This window comes from Sturnus vulgaris, chromosome 17, assembly GCF_052056855.1.
Source record: "Sturnus vulgaris isolate bStuVul1 chromosome 17, bStuVul1.hap1, whole genome shotgun sequence".
In the NCBI taxonomy this organism is placed as follows: Eukaryota; Metazoa; Chordata; class Aves; order Passeriformes; family Sturnidae; genus Sturnus; species Sturnus vulgaris.
This window is the reverse complement of record NC_142259.1, coordinates 14,924,626-14,943,065: the sequence shown is the minus strand read 5'-3', so window position 1 is coordinate 14,943,065 and position 18,440 is coordinate 14,924,626. Positions and strand designations below refer to the sequence as shown.

Here is an 18,440-nt window from a genome sequence, read left to right as displayed (position 1 = left end):
TTTTCCCGTTTACAGTACAGTAAATCTTCTTCTATGTTGAATATTCTAATGTCCACTAACCAATTTAATACAAGATACAAATTCTCTAACATTTGCATGCAACCTACAGGAATCACTGTATTACCATGTTTTACTGCTTTTCTTATATCTAAATTTTATCTGGGACCCTTCCTGCCATGCCTAGGGAGGATGTCTGTTTGCTTTTAGGTATTGGCAGCATCTAACATTGTCTAAACAAAGGGGCCTTCAGGCATTCAGTTGCTTTCAGCCACACGGTCAAAAATTGCTGTCATTTCTATTTTGCTTATGTGGACACACACATTTATAGAGCTAGGGAATTACAGCTTGGAAATTCCTTTTCAGGCCTGGATTTCTCCTGACTCTCAGCTCCATTCCCAGGCTGACAAGCTGACTGCAGCTTCAGTTAGGGAGGAGTCTCCCAGGGTGAGAACACGGTGACAAACAGAGTGGAATTCATCACCAACATTAACCCCTGGTGTCTTTCCCGTGGGACACATCCTGAGGTGCTGTCCCAAGGATGTTTTTCCCAATTGTCCAATGAGCTCCCGTCCTGTCCTGGCTGCACTGACACACTTTAAATCCGGGCTGTCTGTACAATAAATTGGCCTTTTTTCCCCACAGAGCCCCGTGTGTGTCACTGTCCTTTCTCCCTCTCTGCAGCGCAGTGCCCACACTCTTTTATTTTCCATATTCTCCAAGTCTTTTGCTAGGCACTCTCATTTCTAAGGTTTCCCCAATTCATCCTTCCCAGCAATAAAGTGTCTCGGGCCGAGAGCTGGCCGGCAGCACGGGACTCACCCAGGGTCTGTCCGGCCAGCACGCGGCCGTTCTCGCCCAGCACGGCGGCGCGCGCGTGCCGCTCGTTGGAATACTGCACGAAGGCGTAGCCCTTGTGCACCGAGCAGCCCAGCACGCGGCCGTACTTGGAGAAGATGGTCTCCACATCCGACTTCTTCACCACCGCCGTGTTCAGGTTGCCGATGAACACCCGCGAGTTGATGGACTTGGGGTCATTCTTGTTGGTGATGTTGCTGGTCTGCACCTTCAAGGACATCTTGGATGCCTGCAAGGACAGGTGGAGTCAGGGGGGCGTGCAAAGGATTCACAGAAAAACGGGTGGGGGAACAAATCTCTCAGTAGAGGAAGCAGCTCCTCAATTTCAACACGCTGCAATTTCAACAGGTCCCATCTCTGGGAGCCCCTGGGTATTGAGAGACCACTGACTCTGTCAATCCTGAATTCTTGCTAGAAATTTGTGGATGCTGGTGAGAGCCAGGGAAAACAGCAGTTTGAGTTTTCCCAAGCTACTCAAAGGAAAACAGAAGGGAAAGAATGAATAACAAAGTTGAGCACCTGGTGTTGTGGACAGGAGGAGTGCGTGAGGAACGTGATGTTTTGGTTTTGATCTTTACAAGAGGTGTTGCCTTCCTTGGACCAATGATCTTATTCTGCCCTTGGTTCAGCGAACCAGTCTATAAAAATGTGTCTACTCCTGCAATAAATCCCTTCTTCTGCTTTCTAGATAAAGCCTGTGTTACTGTGGTTTTTTGCTGCTCTCTAGCCTTACAGCAACAGAAATTAACTGATCAGGTTGACACCTGGTTGGTTCTGTGCAGGGCCAAGACTGGGACTTTAATGATGCTTCCAGCTCAGGGTATTCTCTGATTCTGAAGTTGCTTCTAGGGCAGAAATCAAGATTTAAATCCGTTTTGCATCTAAGTAAAAGCTTTAATGCTGTCATAGCAAAGCTTTTACCTCTCCATGCTAAATCACAATTCAAAGAACTCTTTTTGAAGCAGTCTGCATCAGTAGTTCATGCCCACTTTTCCAAGCTTTCCCCTGCCAACACCTCCCAGCCCAGCCCTCACCATGCACAGGGATGGGTTTGTCCCTGTGAGGCCACACTTGCACCTGGAAGGGGATTTGGGAGTTGTGGATATAAATTAAAAGAGATTTAAGCAATGATCAGCCCATGTGCTCCTGCTGGCACTTGTGCTGCACTGCCTGCACGCCGGGTTTAGGGATGGATTTTGTGCAAGCAGAAGGTGTCACTGTTAGCTCAGAAATCACCATCACAGCAGCTGGGAGCCACTCCAACCCCTTCCCCTTCCTTCCTTCCTGCACTGGGAACACGTCTGCCCTCCGAGCATGAGGGACAGGGCTGGAAATCGTGTGAAATCCAAGGCAGTGTCTGCTCAAACTCCAGCAAAACCCACAGCTGTCCAGAGAGATCAGCTTGATTTCCACCTTGCAGATGCAGAGAGATGCTCTGGGATCCCTGCAGGGTGTGGGATTTACCCAGGGGCTGTGCAAGGTGCTCTGTGATGCAAACTGAGGTGCTGCTCTTCCCCAGCCCCTTCCAGCAGCAGCCACAGTTCCCACTCCCAGGGCAACACCTCCAGGGTGTCCACAGCTTCTGGAGGTCCCCAAGCCTGGCACAGGGCTTGCCTGGTGTCCCCTGCCCGGGGGTGCCCAGCATCTTCCCTGGTACTGCCTGGCTTTGGGGCTTTGGCTCTCTGGGCTCCAAGGCCAAGTGTGAACAGCCTGGTCACTGGTGCAGCCCCTGTGGACCTTGTCCCCCTGGTCCCCAAGCCCTGGCAGGCTCTGCTGCCCCAGCCCAGCCTGCCCCAGGCACTGGCAGGGCAGTGGGGGATGTTCCAGCTTTGCTGAGCCCTAAGCCACAGAATTTCCTTTCCTACACTCCTGCCCTGGCAGGCTGAGCCTGCCACAATAAAAGCCACAATATTTTTGGGTTGCATCCAAGACTTTCCAAAACCCCAGTCTTGCTTCTTTCTTGTGCTCTCCTGCACAGAGATCCTCCACAGGACACAAAATCTCTGGCTGCTTCTCTCTCCTCTGTTAGAGGGGAGCACATCGTCACAGGCACCTCACCCTTGGCCAGGGGAGCCCAATTTTGGCTCCTCAGGGGATGATGTTTTCCCTTGTGAGCTCCCAGCCCCTGTGGATGGGATGTGCTCCTGCCCACCCAGACAAGCATTGGTGTGTCAGGGCTCACCAGCGCTGCCCCGCATCCCAGGAGCTGAAATTCCAGTCCAGGGCAGGGACACAGGAGGAGGCTGCCCCATCCCCACACTGAGCCAGGAGCCACAGGATGCTGGAACAATCCCCCAGCAATGGCTCTGGGCCAGGTGGGGCACAGCTGCACCTTCCCACCTGCACAGAGCTGGACACCCCATCCCTTTCACCATTTAAAGAGCTCTGGAGACCCCTGGCAGGTCTGAGCCTCTCTGTGAGGATGTGGCTCCACAATAAATCTCCTCTGGCTCCAACCCCTGCGACTCCATTAACCTGCCACTGAGGCTGGAAATAATCTTCCTGTTAAATCCAACCATTAAAAAAAATAAAAGTTAGACTTTATCTGAGTCTGGCTCGTTGTATTTTCCCTTTCACACTTACAGATTAAAAGAGCCAGAGACTTTTGTTTTATTACTTTAAAACCAATTCCTGCCAGGCAGATTTTTCCTAAAAACACTGGGAAAAATAGCCAAAGGACAGGACTTTAAAAGGAATCTAACTGAATTCAATTCTCAACCTTTGGCAAGTGGTGCTCCAACTTCCATCCCTACATCAGCCCTTGTTTAATGCTCTCTATTTGAACTTATTTTTGCAGTGCCACCTGGAAGAGGCTCCCAAAGGAAACTGGTGCAGATGTGGAGAAATTGAGGTTTTTTCCAGCTCTTTGGTCACTCTGGGTACCCACTCATTTCACAGAAATCCTGAGTACCTGAACCAAGCCCAGCTGGAGGCTGTTCCAGGGTGGTCAGTGCCCAGGGAATCTCCATGCTGGGAGTGCCTGAGGCTGTGCAGGACCTTCAGAGAGCCTGCCCACTTGTGGGGTGTCTGCAGCCAGGTGGCCCTGGGTGGCCTCGCTGCCCTGAGGACACATCAGACCTGCTGTGAACCCAAGGACAGCTCTCCTTTCCCTGGAGATTCAGCAATGTCACACTGGTGACTCCAGCATGTGGTTCTACACCTGGTGCCTCCTGGATTCTCCAGCTCTTGAATCCCATATTTTCTTGTTTCAGAGCCAGCCTGCCCTGGCACCTCTTTTCCAGGCCATGCCACAGGGACACCCTTGGTCCCTCTGAGCTGCTTCTCCTCTACAGGATGCACTCCCAGTTTTCCATCTTCATCTGGTGGAGTCTGGACAAGTCTCCAACTCATTTTCTACCCACCCCTGGCCCTCCTTTCCCCCAGACCTCAGGGAAATTCCCCTGGTCCCTGGCCAGAGTCTGAGCCCTTCTCCCCATCCTTGGAACCCAGCATCCAGCTTGCACTGTGTCTCTCCCACCTGGATCCAGGATGTTGCAGGACCCTGTCCAAAGCCTTCCTGAAATTAGGGCAGGCACCAACCACTTCACTTTGCACAGAAATTAAAGTAGCTTGGTCAAATTTGGCCACACCATTTCCAGGTCTGGCCCTGCTGCAGGCACTGCTGAGGAATGTTCTCTTCCTGAGAATCAGACACAGCACTCACATCAAAAACACCCCTGGCTCTGCCTCCACACCCCAGCACTGAAGAACTGCACTGCTGCCACCCCTAGTGCCAACTGAGGGAAAGCCCAAAGCCTCCCCAAGGACTCATCAGCCCAGTCAGGCATTATTTACCTGAGCCTGAGCTCTGCCCAGCTGTTTGCAGCTGCAAACCCCAACTACACCAGGAGCTGAGCTCCTTAAGCCTGTGTAGGGGGTTAAGCTGCCTCTGTGCCAGGGCTGGAACAGCCTGGCTGCAGGATTCAGGTGGGATGTGGGGAGGGTGGGGGTATAAAACTGTGTTTTCCCCCACATTCCATGGTGCCACATCATGAGCCAGTTCTGCAGCCATCCATGTGGATTTCCTTCCCCATGTGGGTTTGCTACTAAAAAGAAAAGACTTGCATGAAGCTGAGGTGTGGGCAGGAATGTACCACATGGGTCTTCAGTGAGAGAAGGAAATGTCCTAAGGCATCTTCCAAGATGAAGATTTTGGCTGCCATGGAGCTGGGGGGTTGGAAAAGGGGAGTCTGTGCCTCTCCTGGGTCCCCATCCCCTCCTGGCTCCTGTCACCTTCCCCATGCTTCCTGCAGCTGGACCAGCACTGCTGTGCTTGTTCCCTGTGCTGTGCTCCCTTCCTGGGAGGCTGGGCCCCAACAATCCCATGAAGCTGGACATGGGATGAGCAATTCCCATCCCTGTTACTGACAGGTAAGGGTTCATTCAGCCCTACCTGTGGCTAACACACCCTGCACTGCAGGGAGCACTGATGGAGGGGGGAGCTCATCCCTTGGAACTCCCAGTGGCTCTGGTGTCACCTTAGGACACGGCAGCTCTGTGCAGGGGACGTGCTTGGGCTGATGGGAGATGGGACAGGGCCACCAGATGGCCAAGCCAAGGTCAGGCAAGGTGCTGGGAGGGAGGCAGTGGGACCCTGGGTGTCTGCAGATGGGAGCTCTCCAGGGCCATCTGGCCACGCTCTGCTGGCCCTGCCCGGGCAGCAGCAGGGATTTGGCAGCAGGGACAAGGGAAGGCCAAGGCTGGGGGATGCTCAGAGGGTCGGGGCCCCATCACTGGTGTCTCACAGCACCCTGGGCACACAGCTCTGCTGCTGCCACACACGAGCCAGGCAATCCCTGGAGAAATCAGCCTCCCTTTCTCCTCTGTCCCACTCATTTGGGATTTCTTTTTAAACACAGCAGTCACTTGGCAGCACTTACCAGCCTCCTTACTGTAACGACTGGAAAAGGGCATTTGAACCATGGCTGTTAATATTTCACCCTCCCCTTCCCTGCATTCCAGCAGGGAACGTGTGTCCAGGTGAAATCCAGCACAGCCCCACAGCTGAGGAGGAGAGAGGCCTCTCCAGCCACCATCACTGGGATACACCACAGAACATCCAGCAGGGCTGAGCCAGGGCAGAGCAACTTGGTGTGAAACACATGGCAGGGACACCTTCCCCTGTCCCAGGCTGCTCCAAGCCCCATCCAACCTGGCCTTGGGCAATTCCAGGGATCCAGGGGCAGCCACAGCTGCTCTGGCCAACCTGCTCCTGCTTGGTTTTTTTGGCTTTTTTGTTTGTTTGTTTGTTTGGGTTTTTTTTGTTTGTTTTTTCTTTAAGCTGGAAAAACGCTGTTTTGAAAAGAAACACAGCCAGCTGTGAGACAGGGGATTGCCCTGCCCAGCTCCATGGGCAGCACAGAGCTGCACAGGCCTTGGGAAGCTCAGTCCCTGTCACCTGCAGAACAAATCATTCCTCCCTGGAGAGCCCTGAGCCATTTCCTGCGAGTCCCCAAACACGAGAGCCGAGCTCAGAAGCATTGGTTTAATAACCAGCACAAACCCTGCACTCTGTTCAATAACTCCTGAGTCCCCAGCAAGTCCTGCACACAAACCTGGAGGGCTCAGCCCTCCCCACGGAGAGCAGGAAGATCCTGCTCACTGCTGTGTGCTCCAATAAACAGAATAAACTGGGAGGAAACCAGTGCTTGGGTTTTCTGGGGAGAACAGTTTCAATCCTCTCAAACATGAGTGTTGAAGGACTGGAAAGTTATTAAAAAAGGGAGTAGACAAAGATGCCACAATTATTAGACTGGTTCTGCAGCCCGGGGCTGTCTTTTGGGGGAATGTTTGCTGTGCTGAGAGCTGGGAGGGTGGAAAGCTGGAGATGAGCTCAGCAGGAGCCAGACTGTGGAGCTGTGGGGACCCTCTGCAAACCTCGTTCCCCCTGTAAGTGCAACCAAGCACATCCCAGTAAGGGAGGATCCTTCCCCTGCAGGGTCCTCGGGTCCCTGAGTGCCAGCCTGGGCTGTCCCCTCTCCCATGGGACAAGGGGCTCCTTCTACAGCACCTGTGAATTTTCCCCAACACTTCCCAGGGCTCCACCTTGCACATCATGGAATTGTTCAGCTTGGAAAAGACCTCTGAGAGCATCAGGTCTAAGCATCCCCCCAGCATCATCACCAGGCCAGCAGCACCTAAACCATATCCCCAGGTGCCACAGCCACAGGTTTTGTATCACTTCCAGGGATGGTGACTGTACCCCTGCCCTGAGCAGCCTGTCCCAATGCTTAACAACCCTTTCCATGAGGAAATTTTTCCTAACATCCAAGCTAAACCTCCTGTGGCAATACTTGAGGCCATCATCATCCTGCCTGTCCAGGCTCAGGCTCCTGTCCCTGACCTCCTGCTCCTGTGCAGGGGCACCAGGTGATGGAGAGTCACCTGCTGGGGACTCCTGGCTGTCCCCTACCCCCTCTCCATGGCCAGCCCAGCCCACCAGGGCTGTGTGGCTGGAGCAGAGATGCAGAAGGCACCAATGCAGCCCTGCAGCCCCTGTGCATCCCCGGTGACCCCCAGGAACCTCCTGGAAATGTGGGAGGACAGGGGTTCCCCTCCTGAGCAGCAGGCTGAGGTTCAGCCCGGCTGGAGCCCGGGCTTTCCCTGGAAGGATGAAATGCAGGCTGAGCTGTCACTCCCCAGGCTGGGGACAGCCCCCAGGGACAGAGGCTGTGATGCCTGTGCACCCAGCCATTCCCAGCCAGCCATTCCCAGCCATTCCCAGCCATTCCCAGCCATTCCCAGCCATTCCCAGCCAGCCATTCCCAGCCATTCCCAGCCATTCCCAGCCAGCCATTCCCAGCCAGCCATTCCCAGCCATTCGTGCCTCTGCAAGCAGGGACCTGGGGCTCCCATCCCCGCTCATAACCGGACCCCAGCTCAGTTGATGGGTGGGTGATGGGAGAGCTGCTCCGTCCCAAACTCGCTCTGGAAACACAAGGGCAGAGCAAAGAGCCAGGTCTGGCTCAGCAGGGCACGTCCTGCACGATGCCAGCAATAATCCAGCCTGTCCCCAGAGCCCGTGGCAGATGTGGCCCTGCAGGAGGGGAGGCTCCAGCCCTGATCCTGCCCCGGCCACGCCGTGGCTGATGCACGGGGAATTCACACTGGGAGCATCCTGGCCTGGAGCTGCTCCAGCACAGTGTCACCAGCACCTGGGCTGATGTCACCTGTGCCAAAGGCAGGAGCAGCTCCTTTAACCCCTCTTTTGTCCCCACAAACCTGGGATTCACTCCTGGTGACACAGGGCTGTGCCAGGACACTGGGGACAGAACTGGCTCCCCCCCAGTCTTCCTTCAGCTCTCTACCCCGCTCTGCAAAGAGCCTCCTTTTCTAATTCTTAATTAAAACAAGTCATTTCAAACTGCAGAAATCCTGCCAATCCTTTGAAAAGCTGGCTCCGGTTTAAATTTCTGAAATCCTCCATAACGGAGCCATAAATAATCAATAGCTGTTTAAATAAGTATTTAATCAGCTGTTAAAGGTACAATAGTCACAAAGTCTATCAGGTCAGCACTCAGCTTATAGCTATGGCTTGTTACCATCTGTCCTGTGCATTATTTATGCCTGTAGAAGCTTAAAAATCTATTCATTAGAGCATTAAATCCTTCCTAATAAGTGTGATAAAGGATGACCTGGAGCTGGGCAGTGAGAGCTGCTCCTCACCTGCCTTGTCTCCAGCACCTGGGGCTCCCCCAGTGCTGCACAAATCCCTGCACAGGGGTGGGGTCACCCCAGAGCTGCTCACCTGCATCCCCTTTGGAGACAGGGTTTCACCCCACAGAATCATGGAACAGTGTGAGTTGGAAGGGACCTTTAAAGATTGAGTTGTTCCACCCCTGCCATGGCAGGGACACCTTCCTCCATCCCAGGTTGCTCCAAGCCCCAGTGTCCAACCTGGCCTTGAATATTCCCAGGGATGGGGCAGCCACATCTCCATCTGCTTGACAAGGCTGAAGTTTTTCTTTGAAAGCGTTTTCTCGAAGAAAATATATTTTAAATTAAGGCACTTTTCTCCCAGAAGCCCTCCCTTCACAAACAGGAGCATCTTTTTGATTGCAGAATATGCAACAAGTGGAGTTTTCAGGAGTCTCTGCTTCCAATCATCTCAGCAATCTCTTTTGAACAGACCAACATTCTTTTTGACAGTAGCAAAATAAATTTTAAAGGTCAATTGAATCAGATAAGCCCAGTCTGGCAGCCCTTTCAGATGCAGAATTCCATGGACAACATTTAGGTTCTGTTGGAGTACAGAAACAAAATTCTTTGGAGGAAAGAATCTTCAGAAAAAAAAAAATAACAAGAGGAAGAAAATGAAAAGGAAACAGCAATTAAATAGAATGTCATGTGTAATCCCACCAGTGCAAAACCTGGTGATTACCTACCAGGCACTGGACAATGCTACATGCACTAATCTAATTAAAGGCCTTTTTCACAGGCAGCTGAAGCCAGCTCATTAGTGTTACTGAGATGCTCATTAATGGCTGGCCATGACTAATTTCTTGAGAATTATTCTTCAATTCTTTATCATTCTCAGCCTAACTGAAAAACACAATGTTTCCATCCTCCCACTCCCACGGGTTCTGATGCTCCTTAAGGAACCCTCCCCACCAGCCCAACTGCTGTTTTAACAGCAAATGATTTATTTATTTTTGGGGAAAGCCAAGGGAAGTTTTTGGGAAGCTGGTGATGAACTGGCACTGCTGCTGCTGCTTTCAGCATGCCTTGCCCCATCCCTGAGCCCAGGGCTCTCCCCCTCACACAAACCCCCCTGGCCACGTCCAGGAGCTGTCCCAGCCCCCAGGCTGGGTCACATCCCCCCTCCCAGGCCATGGTGCAGGTTCCTGAGGGAAGGACATGGAGATCTCTCACCACAGGGAAATGCTGAACTAGAGGGAAAATCTGGGCTCCAGGAAGGCCCCCATTTTGTGCTTCCAATTAATTTAATTTGACCCCTCCAGGGCCACCCAGCTTCTAAAGAGGAGCTGCTGGAAGTGGAGCTTCAGTGATGGAATCTCCTTTTTGAGCCCCACTGGTGCCTTACATCATTATGGTGGAAAAAGACCTCCACGACCATCCCAGCCCAGCCTATTCCTCACTAGTGCTGAGCCCATCTCCTGAGCAGGGGTCCTGCATTGTGCTGCCACAGCAGCTTCAGCCCTCCAGTGCTGCTCTTCCCAGCCAGACTGGTCTGCCCATGCCCAGCTCACCTGTGCCAGCTCACCTGTGCCAGCTCACCTGTGCCAGTGACTGAGCAGAAATCTGTGATTTCCTGCCCTGGGCATTTTAGCACAGGAGACCTGGCAAAGCCCTGAGCTGAGGAGAGCAGGACAGTCACCACCCAGACCAGAGGGGCCACACTGATCCTTCCCAGGGCCACTCCAGGCTCTCCTGCACAGGAAACCTGGCTGTGCTGCACTGCCTGCCACAGGCAGCACCAAAGGCACAGCTGCTCCCACAGACTGTCATGGGATAGCACACCACTTCATCAGTGACTTGTCTTCATTTTCTTCTGCCCTCACTCAGAGCCAGGATTAAAACACGAAGGGAACAAATTTCTCATGTTCAGGCTTGGTTGTTTATTAAATCTTATCTGAAATACAGAGAATTCTGCAACACTTCTAGCTACAGCTAAAAGCCAGCAAAATGAAGATTAACCTAGCTAGGTACAAGGTCTTTTAAAGCTAAACAGTCCAATAAAGAGCCAGCATCTATATTATTGATACTTTTGACCCAATAACCAAACCCCTGTGACCCTCAGTGTGACACTGACTGTCCAACCAGAAACTACTGCCTGAAAGCAAGGAGAAGGAAGAGGGAACAAAATGGAGAAAGAGACACATCCCAAAATCCTCCATCTTGTCCCATCCCTATTGCTGTATTATAAAAACCCCAAATTCCAAACCCTTCAGCATGTGCAATCACACACTTCTATTTAACTCCACACCAGTGATTTTAACTCCATCACTCAAATTTGGAGCCTTCTCCAAGGGCTCAGGTCCAAAGCAGTGTTCTCCTGGGGGTCAGTGCCACACAGCACAGAAATTTAAACTGCCAGGCCCCTGGGATCCAACAGGCTCATGGCAGGGGGGTCAGGACAAGGGGTGAGGAGCTCAGGGAGTCTCACTGAGAACTTCACCAGCTGAGGGTTCTGCCATGATCCTTCCTTCTCGCTGAGTTAATTACCAGCTAATTGCCTTTCACAATTATTTCAGACACTTGCAATATGCAGAATGACATGAACTATTAAGACACCAATTTCTGTGGAGTGGCTGGGATGTGGCTCTCACTTCATTTCTGGTTGGATTTGCTGAGGTTTGGTTGTCTAAAGGTCTCCTCTGAGGCCCCTCAGAGACTGGGGAGGAACCTTTTGTGCAGGGAAAGCATCTCAGGAGGGACAGGGACACCTGGAGAGTGGCTGGGACCAACCACAGCAAAGCCTATGGTGGCAGCTATTCCTTTTCTTCCTGAAAAAGAATCAATCCTGCTCCCAATTTACAGCCCTTTGCCTCTCCATGGCTGCGAGGACCAAAGCCAAGCCTGGTTTTGCAGAGGGTGCTGTGCTGCCCTCGGGGATTGCTGTCCCTCCACACTGGGCTCTGGGCCAAAACTGACATCAAAGCACTGCTGTGCTGCTCTCCTGCTCCATGTGCATCGGTGTGCCAGCCACGCATGCCAGGGGGATGGGGCAGGGCTGGCAGGGCCCTTGGGACTCTCTGCTGATGCTGCTTCAGCCCTTCACTCCCTGCCAGCCCTTCCTGGGGACAGCATTCAGCTCCCACAGAAGGGCTGAAGACACAGACCCCCTTTTAATAAAACAGCAAGATTAGGAGCCCATCATTGCTTGTTGATTATGGTCATTCTCTCCTGTAAATGAAGTTTAAAAATCATCAACAGATTTGTCAGCTGTGCCTTAGGAACCCTTCTTGCTGTAGGGGAGTGAAGCAATGACAAGCACCTCGTCTGTTCTGTGTGAGGAGTTGCCACGTTCCAATCACCAGGGACCCTCAGAATCCATGAACAAAGAGCTCCAGAAATGTCCTCCCAGCTGCTGGCACCATTCCTGGGTGCCTGCCACAGCCCCAGGCTCAGGGAGCAGGGACATGTGGCTTCATCAATGTCAGCCAAGCCCTGGACCCAGCCTTGGGCAGGTGGATGTCATGCCTTGGGTTTTAGCTTTTATATTTTTCATACCCTGCTGCTTAGTGTGCAACTCTGAAACTGTATATTAGGTGTTGGTAAGGTCTCTTCACAGGGGAGTTGGACAAAACAATTCCTTTCTAGCTGGAGAATCAAGGACACCCAGTTCCCAAAAATCAGAAACAACAGCGAGGGAAAGGGGGCAAGGCAGGGGCTGAGAGTTCATAGCCTGGGGCTGTGGGTGGGTATTGGGATATTGTGGGTTGGATATTGTAGATATCCCAATATGTAGATGAACCAAAACGTATAAAAGTGTAAAATCTCGTGCCTTCCACCACTGATGCACAGACCCCTTGGGGCTCACCCAGGCCACTGAGACCTCCAGCTCTGTTTGCTTTCCTGGCTGTGCAGGACACCTTTGGCTGTCACAAAGAGCTGTGAGCAGAAACAGATCTGTCTGGACACAGCTGCTCCACAATTATTCATTTTAACAGTAGCAGTCATTGGGAAAGCAGCAGAAGAAGAATGATTTCATTTTCATAACCTTGAGTTCCCCCTGGCCTGGCTGGATGAGTTTTGTCTGTTATTTCCATCCCCCAGGAATGCAGACTCCTGCTCCACTGCCGTGTGCTGAAGGCTCAGTCTCAGCTCTCAGATGCCCAGGGCTTGTTCCAGTGTGATGGACAATGAACCCCCCGGGGAATCTGTGACTGACCCTCATGGATAAACCCTGAGCAGCCAACACAAACTCATTTTCTGTGCTGAGAGCTCATCTGCAAGTGCTAAATGAGCTGCTGTGACCTGTGTCCCTGCTCCTGCACACAACCAGAAGGGCTCAGTGATGAGCTGAACCTGATGAACTGGAATGGGAAATTTAAACTGGTTTGTGGAATTCAGTGGTTGACTGTAGTGGGATTTCAGCCTTTCCCTCATCTCCCAGTTTGCCATGGAATCACCCCCCTGAGGCACCCACAGCCATGACACCATGAATCTTTTGACACTCCTGCTCACACTGGTTCTGGGAAAGGCAGGAGGTTTTAAAATGTCATTTTTATTTTATACAAGAGTCTGAGCCATGCCACACGTGGTTACTGCTTAGGACCCCACTGCTGCACACTGCCAACACTAGAGACAGAACAATGAAGAAAATTCTATTCTGAAGGGTTTTCCTAACCCCACTCCATCCACGTGGCTTTTGTTTTGTTAAACCAGTGACAGCAGCTTGGTTCTCTGCAGGTGGGGTCTGTGATGGCAGCACTTGGTACCCATTGAATGGCTGCACTGGGAACCCACTGCTGACCAGCACCTTCTCCTGGCACCAGGGGATTTTGTGAAACCCACCTTGATTTTGTCAGCCACAACTCCCACGACGTCTCTGCAGTGGAGAACAGCAAATGTACCCCAAACACTGCAGAATCTCAGGATTGTTTGGGTTGGAATATGCTCTGAGATCACAGAGCCCAGCTGTTATCCCAGCACTCAGACTCCTAACCCATGCCCCTCAGAAATGGCAGGAATAAATATAGAGAAAAGAGTGTTTATTTTAAAAATAAACTTTTGGGGGTTTTTTGTTTCTTTTCTTTTTTTTTTTTTTTGAAAACCAAACTAGTGAGGAGGGTGAGGGAAGAGCTAACAGTTGTGTTTGTCTCCCTGCCCAGAGGACCCCTCACTCCTGAGCAGAGAGGAGGAAATAGCCCTGCAGCCACCTCCTCCAGACTTACTGAATTCCTTGTCTCTGTGGCTCCCTCAGGCTCTGGGGCTGGCTGCCAGTCCAGGAGGACATTTCAGACTGGGAGGGCTCTGCATGAAGAGCACTCATACAAGGAATGAAAACCTCCCCCTGTGGAGCAGCCATGGGAAAGATGGGAACAATTCTTTCTTTCACTCTGATCTTCAAGCTCCCTGTTCCATAGTCCATCCAATCAGTTGCTTTTTGGGTTCAGGATGAAGCCATGAAGGTTTGCTGGAGGCTGTGAATCACCTGAAAAGCAGCCTGTAAATGCCCAGGATGGCAGTGATATCTGCTACAGGTAAGGCAGTAGGGTCATTAGTGGGGTCAGTCACCCCACACACACCTGGTCCCTCTAGAGGGACCTTTACAACAACGCCCCTTTATAAAGAGCTATCGATAAACTTTGAATTCTTTAAGATGTCTGACTTGGGGCATGTGTTTCTCACATGAGATCTGAACATTTACTCTGGGACCTGGCTGAGGGCTGCAGAACAGAGCCATGACAACAGCCAGCAGCTGCAGGACGAGGCCAAAGTCAGATTATAAACCAGGTACAGACACCTAACGCTGGGGGTAATCAGCCTGAGAGGCTTCCTGCCCTGACACATCCTCTGTTGCTTTAAAGCAAGGCAGATAATCTTCCTAAAAAGCCTCACCTGCTACCTCTTACATGTTCCTTTAATATGGAATTCAGGGCAGGCTCAGGGCCTGATTTATACAGGTGGTCAGATTAAGGGATAATTTAACTTAATAAATTTCTTCAGGAATTTATCATACACACGACAGTTCATGCACATGGTGCTGTCTCCCTCCAGTCTCACATGCAGAGTTGTCCCTTTGTGAGCACCAGGACGTGCTGGCAGAAGCAGGGGGTGCAGCTGCCTTGCTAAAGCTTGTGGCAGTTTAAATCTTCATCTAAAATATCTAAGAATGTGCCTCTGGCTGTTAAACTACAAGTTCTCTCATTTCAAGGAGGTTCAGGACCTACTTTCCATTCTCTTTGAAAGGGTGCCCAGAGCAGCCCCTGGATCCCTGGCAGTGCCCAAGGCCAGGCTGGACATTGGGGCTGGAGCAGCCTGGGACAGTGGGAGGGGTCCCTGCCATGGCAGGGGTGGGATGAGATGGGATTTAAGGTCCTGCCAACCCCAATCATGCCATGATTTTATGAATCTAATGCTGCCAAACCAGAGGACTGAGTGGATTCTGCAGAAGCTCCATGGATAGGCCATGGATGACACAATTCATGCCACCATCACATTTCATTTCTACTCTTCAGAATTAGTATTTCTCTGGAAATTGCACTGGATTTCTGAACATTCATGCTATTTAAATCATCAGTTACAGCCTCTGGGAAATGCAATGGAGCTCAAGGAGGAGGAGATGGGCAAACTCAAGCATTAAATAGGCACAGGTGGAAAAACTTGAGCCAAGCTCAAATTTGGCCCCCCTGAAGCTCTGCACAGCTCAGGCTCCAGCTCCTCATGTGCAGTTTGTGACTCCTTGTGCCAAGGGCAGCTCAGCAGCACCATCCTGGCCCTGGTGCCAAAGAGGGGCATGGCCCATCCAGAACGTGGTGGAGAGGGGTGAAACTCCCAGAAGGTGGGAGAGGAAAGGGTTTGGAAAGAAACCCCTTTCTTCTTAATTAGCTTTCAGCTTATGAAATCATCATCCCACCCTTTGGGCAGTGCCCTTCATGCTCCCCTCTCACAGTCAGGGAAGGTGCCAGGCAGAGCAGGAGGGCATTACACAGGAATTTGGGGAGATTTCCACACCTTTACAAAGCTCCCTGCTGCCTGGCAGCCTCCTGACTAGAGAGATTAAAGGGATTAGAGGCTTATAAATGATGAGGCAGGGAAGTGAGGGGCTTTAGAAAATACCAAGGTCTTAATTTACAAGGAATGTTTAAAAATGAATGGAGGGAGGATTTTCTCCCACGAGGAGGTGGGAAGATTTTGTTGTGAGGGAAGGTGATTTGGCCAGTAACACGGGTGGCCCATCCCATGTGGAAGTGTCAAGGTGTATTTTACACAGTGCACACAAAAAGCTTCTCTCCTTTACAAGTGAGGTGAGTGAAGGGGGTGGTAGGAGGGCAGAGGACTTGGGTTTATGAACACAACGAATAAAGCACTGCCAGAGCAGAGTTGGGAAGCACATTTCCACAAGCAGTTCACTGACTAAAAACTCTATTTTGGGGTAGGCTGGGCACTACTCCCAAAATGTCCCTGTGGAGCACTCGCAGGAGGAGGAAAGTGCAGGAATTTTATTGTCACAGACACGTGGGCAGTGTTTTAGCTCAGCACTGGCAGCACACCCTGCTGGGCTCCCTCCTTGTTTTCACCTCCATCCCTGCCCTGGGAGGGCTGGGCTACTCCCACACTGACTTGGGCCAGTTTAGCATCCAGCCCTGGCTAAACCGAAATTTAACTGAGCCTGTAAGAAGGAAGGGGTGGAGAGAGCTCTTAGAGGCTCCCCAAAAATGAGCTGACAGGTCTAGAATACACTCCTTCCTCTCCACTGTCCCCAGCAGAGAGAAGGGAAGGGCAGGATGGGTGTGCTGCAGGATCCTGGCTTTGCCTGACAGCTCCCAGACATTTGGGAGCACCTCCCACTGTCCCGGGTGATCCCAGCCCCAGTGCCCAGCCTGGCCTTGGGCACTGCCAGGGATCCAGGGCAGCCACAGCTGGTACCCTGTGCCAGCCCTGCCCACCCTGCCAGGTGGTCACTTGGGCCAGGGGCTCCTCTGCCCAGGGTCCCAAGGGTCCCAGGAGGAGGAGGGGTGCTGTGTGATGGCCAGGCAAAAAGCCATTCTGGATAATTTTGGATGTATGTTATCTGTCACAGAACAGAGTAGAGCTGGAGGCACACATGATTTCTGTTTGTAAAATCCACCCCAAGTCCAGACACTTGAGTGCAGAGCAGGGAGTAAACATGACATCTAAAGGCAAGGGGAAGTGAGGAGGGTTTGGGTCTCTATAATTAACCTTGTGACACCTGTGAATGGTTGACAGTGTGAGAGTGTAAATTCTGACACACATTTTTATGTGGATCAGCCTCCCCTGCAATGCCATAAACCACAACAAAACCGGGGCCAGGCCACAGGGTATGAACTGGAGTATTAAAGCTGTTAACCTACTTACACTACAAAACCCCCGTGCAAAGTTAAATTAAGGCAGATCAGGACTCTAAATGGAATTCAGCAGGTTCTGGTGCCTCAGTTAAATTCCAAAATCCCACCCATAAAGTCGAGAAGGTGGAAGCAAGGATGCTCCACTGGCATTTCCAGGTCCCAACAGCCTGACCATGATCCTGAGGTCTTTGGAGCCAGTTTGTCCCTCAGGTCACTTGCTCTGTGCCCTGCAGACAGGGGCTGTATTTTCTGGTCTGGTCTGAGGTTCACTCCTGCAGAAAAATCAGTAATCGTTGTAATCACACCCTACAGTGCTCCTGGTATGGTTCTCCTTCATTCCCTAATTTTGGAGGTGGACCTTGCTGCTTCCTGTGATTTGCTCCTGATTTATTTCTGGGGTTGTCACCAATTTATCAGCCACAGTGTGGCCAGCAGGAGCAGGGCACTGCTCACCTCTCTTTACTTCAATCCTGGGATCAGATTTGGGCCCCTCATGACAAACACATTGAGGGGCTGCAGCACATGCAGGGCAGGGAATGGAGCTGGGAAGGGTCTGGGAGAGCTGGGAAGGGGCTCAGCCTGGAGAAAAGGAGGCTCAGGGGGGACCTTGTGGCTCTGCACAACTCCCTGACAGGAGGGGGGATTTGGGATCTGGGAACAGGGAACAGGGAGAGGAGGAGAGGGAACAGCCTGAGGCTGGGCCAGGGAAAATTCTGGTTTGAGATTAAGGAGAATTTCATCACTGAAAGGGTGGTGCAGCACTGGACAGGCTGCCCAGGGCCGTGGTGGAGGCCCCGTTCCTGGAGGTGTTCAAAAGCCCCGGGATGTGGCACCTGGGGACATGGGGCAGTGCTGGGGCACTGCCTGGGCTCCCTGGTCTCAGAGGGCTTTTCCAAACCGGTTCTGTGATTGTCTCGCTTTCCAGGCAGCCTCACGGGAGCTGTTGGTGGCCCTGGGGCCCACGGGGGTGGCTTTTGTGCCTCTGGGCCCCTCCACGTGCCCAGGGAGTGCCCACGGGTCCCAGCTGGAGCCAGCAGGGCTCAGCCCTCCCCTGCCTGAGCACTGAAAAGCTGGAGATTCAGAGAGGAGTAACCAGGACACTGTGACTTGACAGAGCACTTCCCAAAGTCCCCAGGCTGTGGGTGAGATTTACAGAGCAGGGGAGTGAGGGCAGCACGATCCATCAGCGGGGGAGAGCCACACAACTGATCTGTTTGCTGCAATTCCACTTACAGCCAAGAAAAATGAGCCATCATCACAGGAATTATGTGTGGCAGGGAAGGACAAACGGCTCTAATCACATCAACAGTGGCTCAGATAACTCCTGGAAGAAGCCTGGCACCCAGCTCCATTTGGAGGGACATACTGGGCTGGGAGGATGCTCCTGGCAGGACGACGAGGCACAGACACTGCACAGCCTGCCCTCCTCCAGCATGGATAAATGCAATGCAATGCACCTCCAGAATACTGATTCCCTGCTGCTAATATTTCCTGGCTCCCTGCTCCACAGCCAAGGCGATTTGATTTAAGCCAAAACATAAATAAAAACTTTCCAGCTGTAGGGTGAGGTGAGGCAGAAGAGGACGG

At 52.0% G+C, this 18,440-nt stretch overlaps 1 protein-coding gene across 4 annotated transcripts in view; it reads right to left on the bottom strand.

The window, feature by feature from the left end:
- The window catches only part of RALY (RALY heterogeneous nuclear ribonucleoprotein), an 83,955-nt gene that overhangs the window by 14,949 nt on the left and 50,566 nt on the right, over positions 1-18,440 (bottom strand). For all 4 annotated transcript variants that reach the window (XM_014876129.2, XM_088175171.1, XM_088175170.1 and 1 more), the window contains one exon: positions 820-1,084. In XM_014876129.2, coding sequence (XP_014731615.1) covers positions 820-1,075 — 256 coding nt within the window. In that variant the 5' untranslated portion in view covers positions 1,076-1,084. The remainder of the gene's footprint in view (positions 1-819; positions 1,085-18,440) is intronic.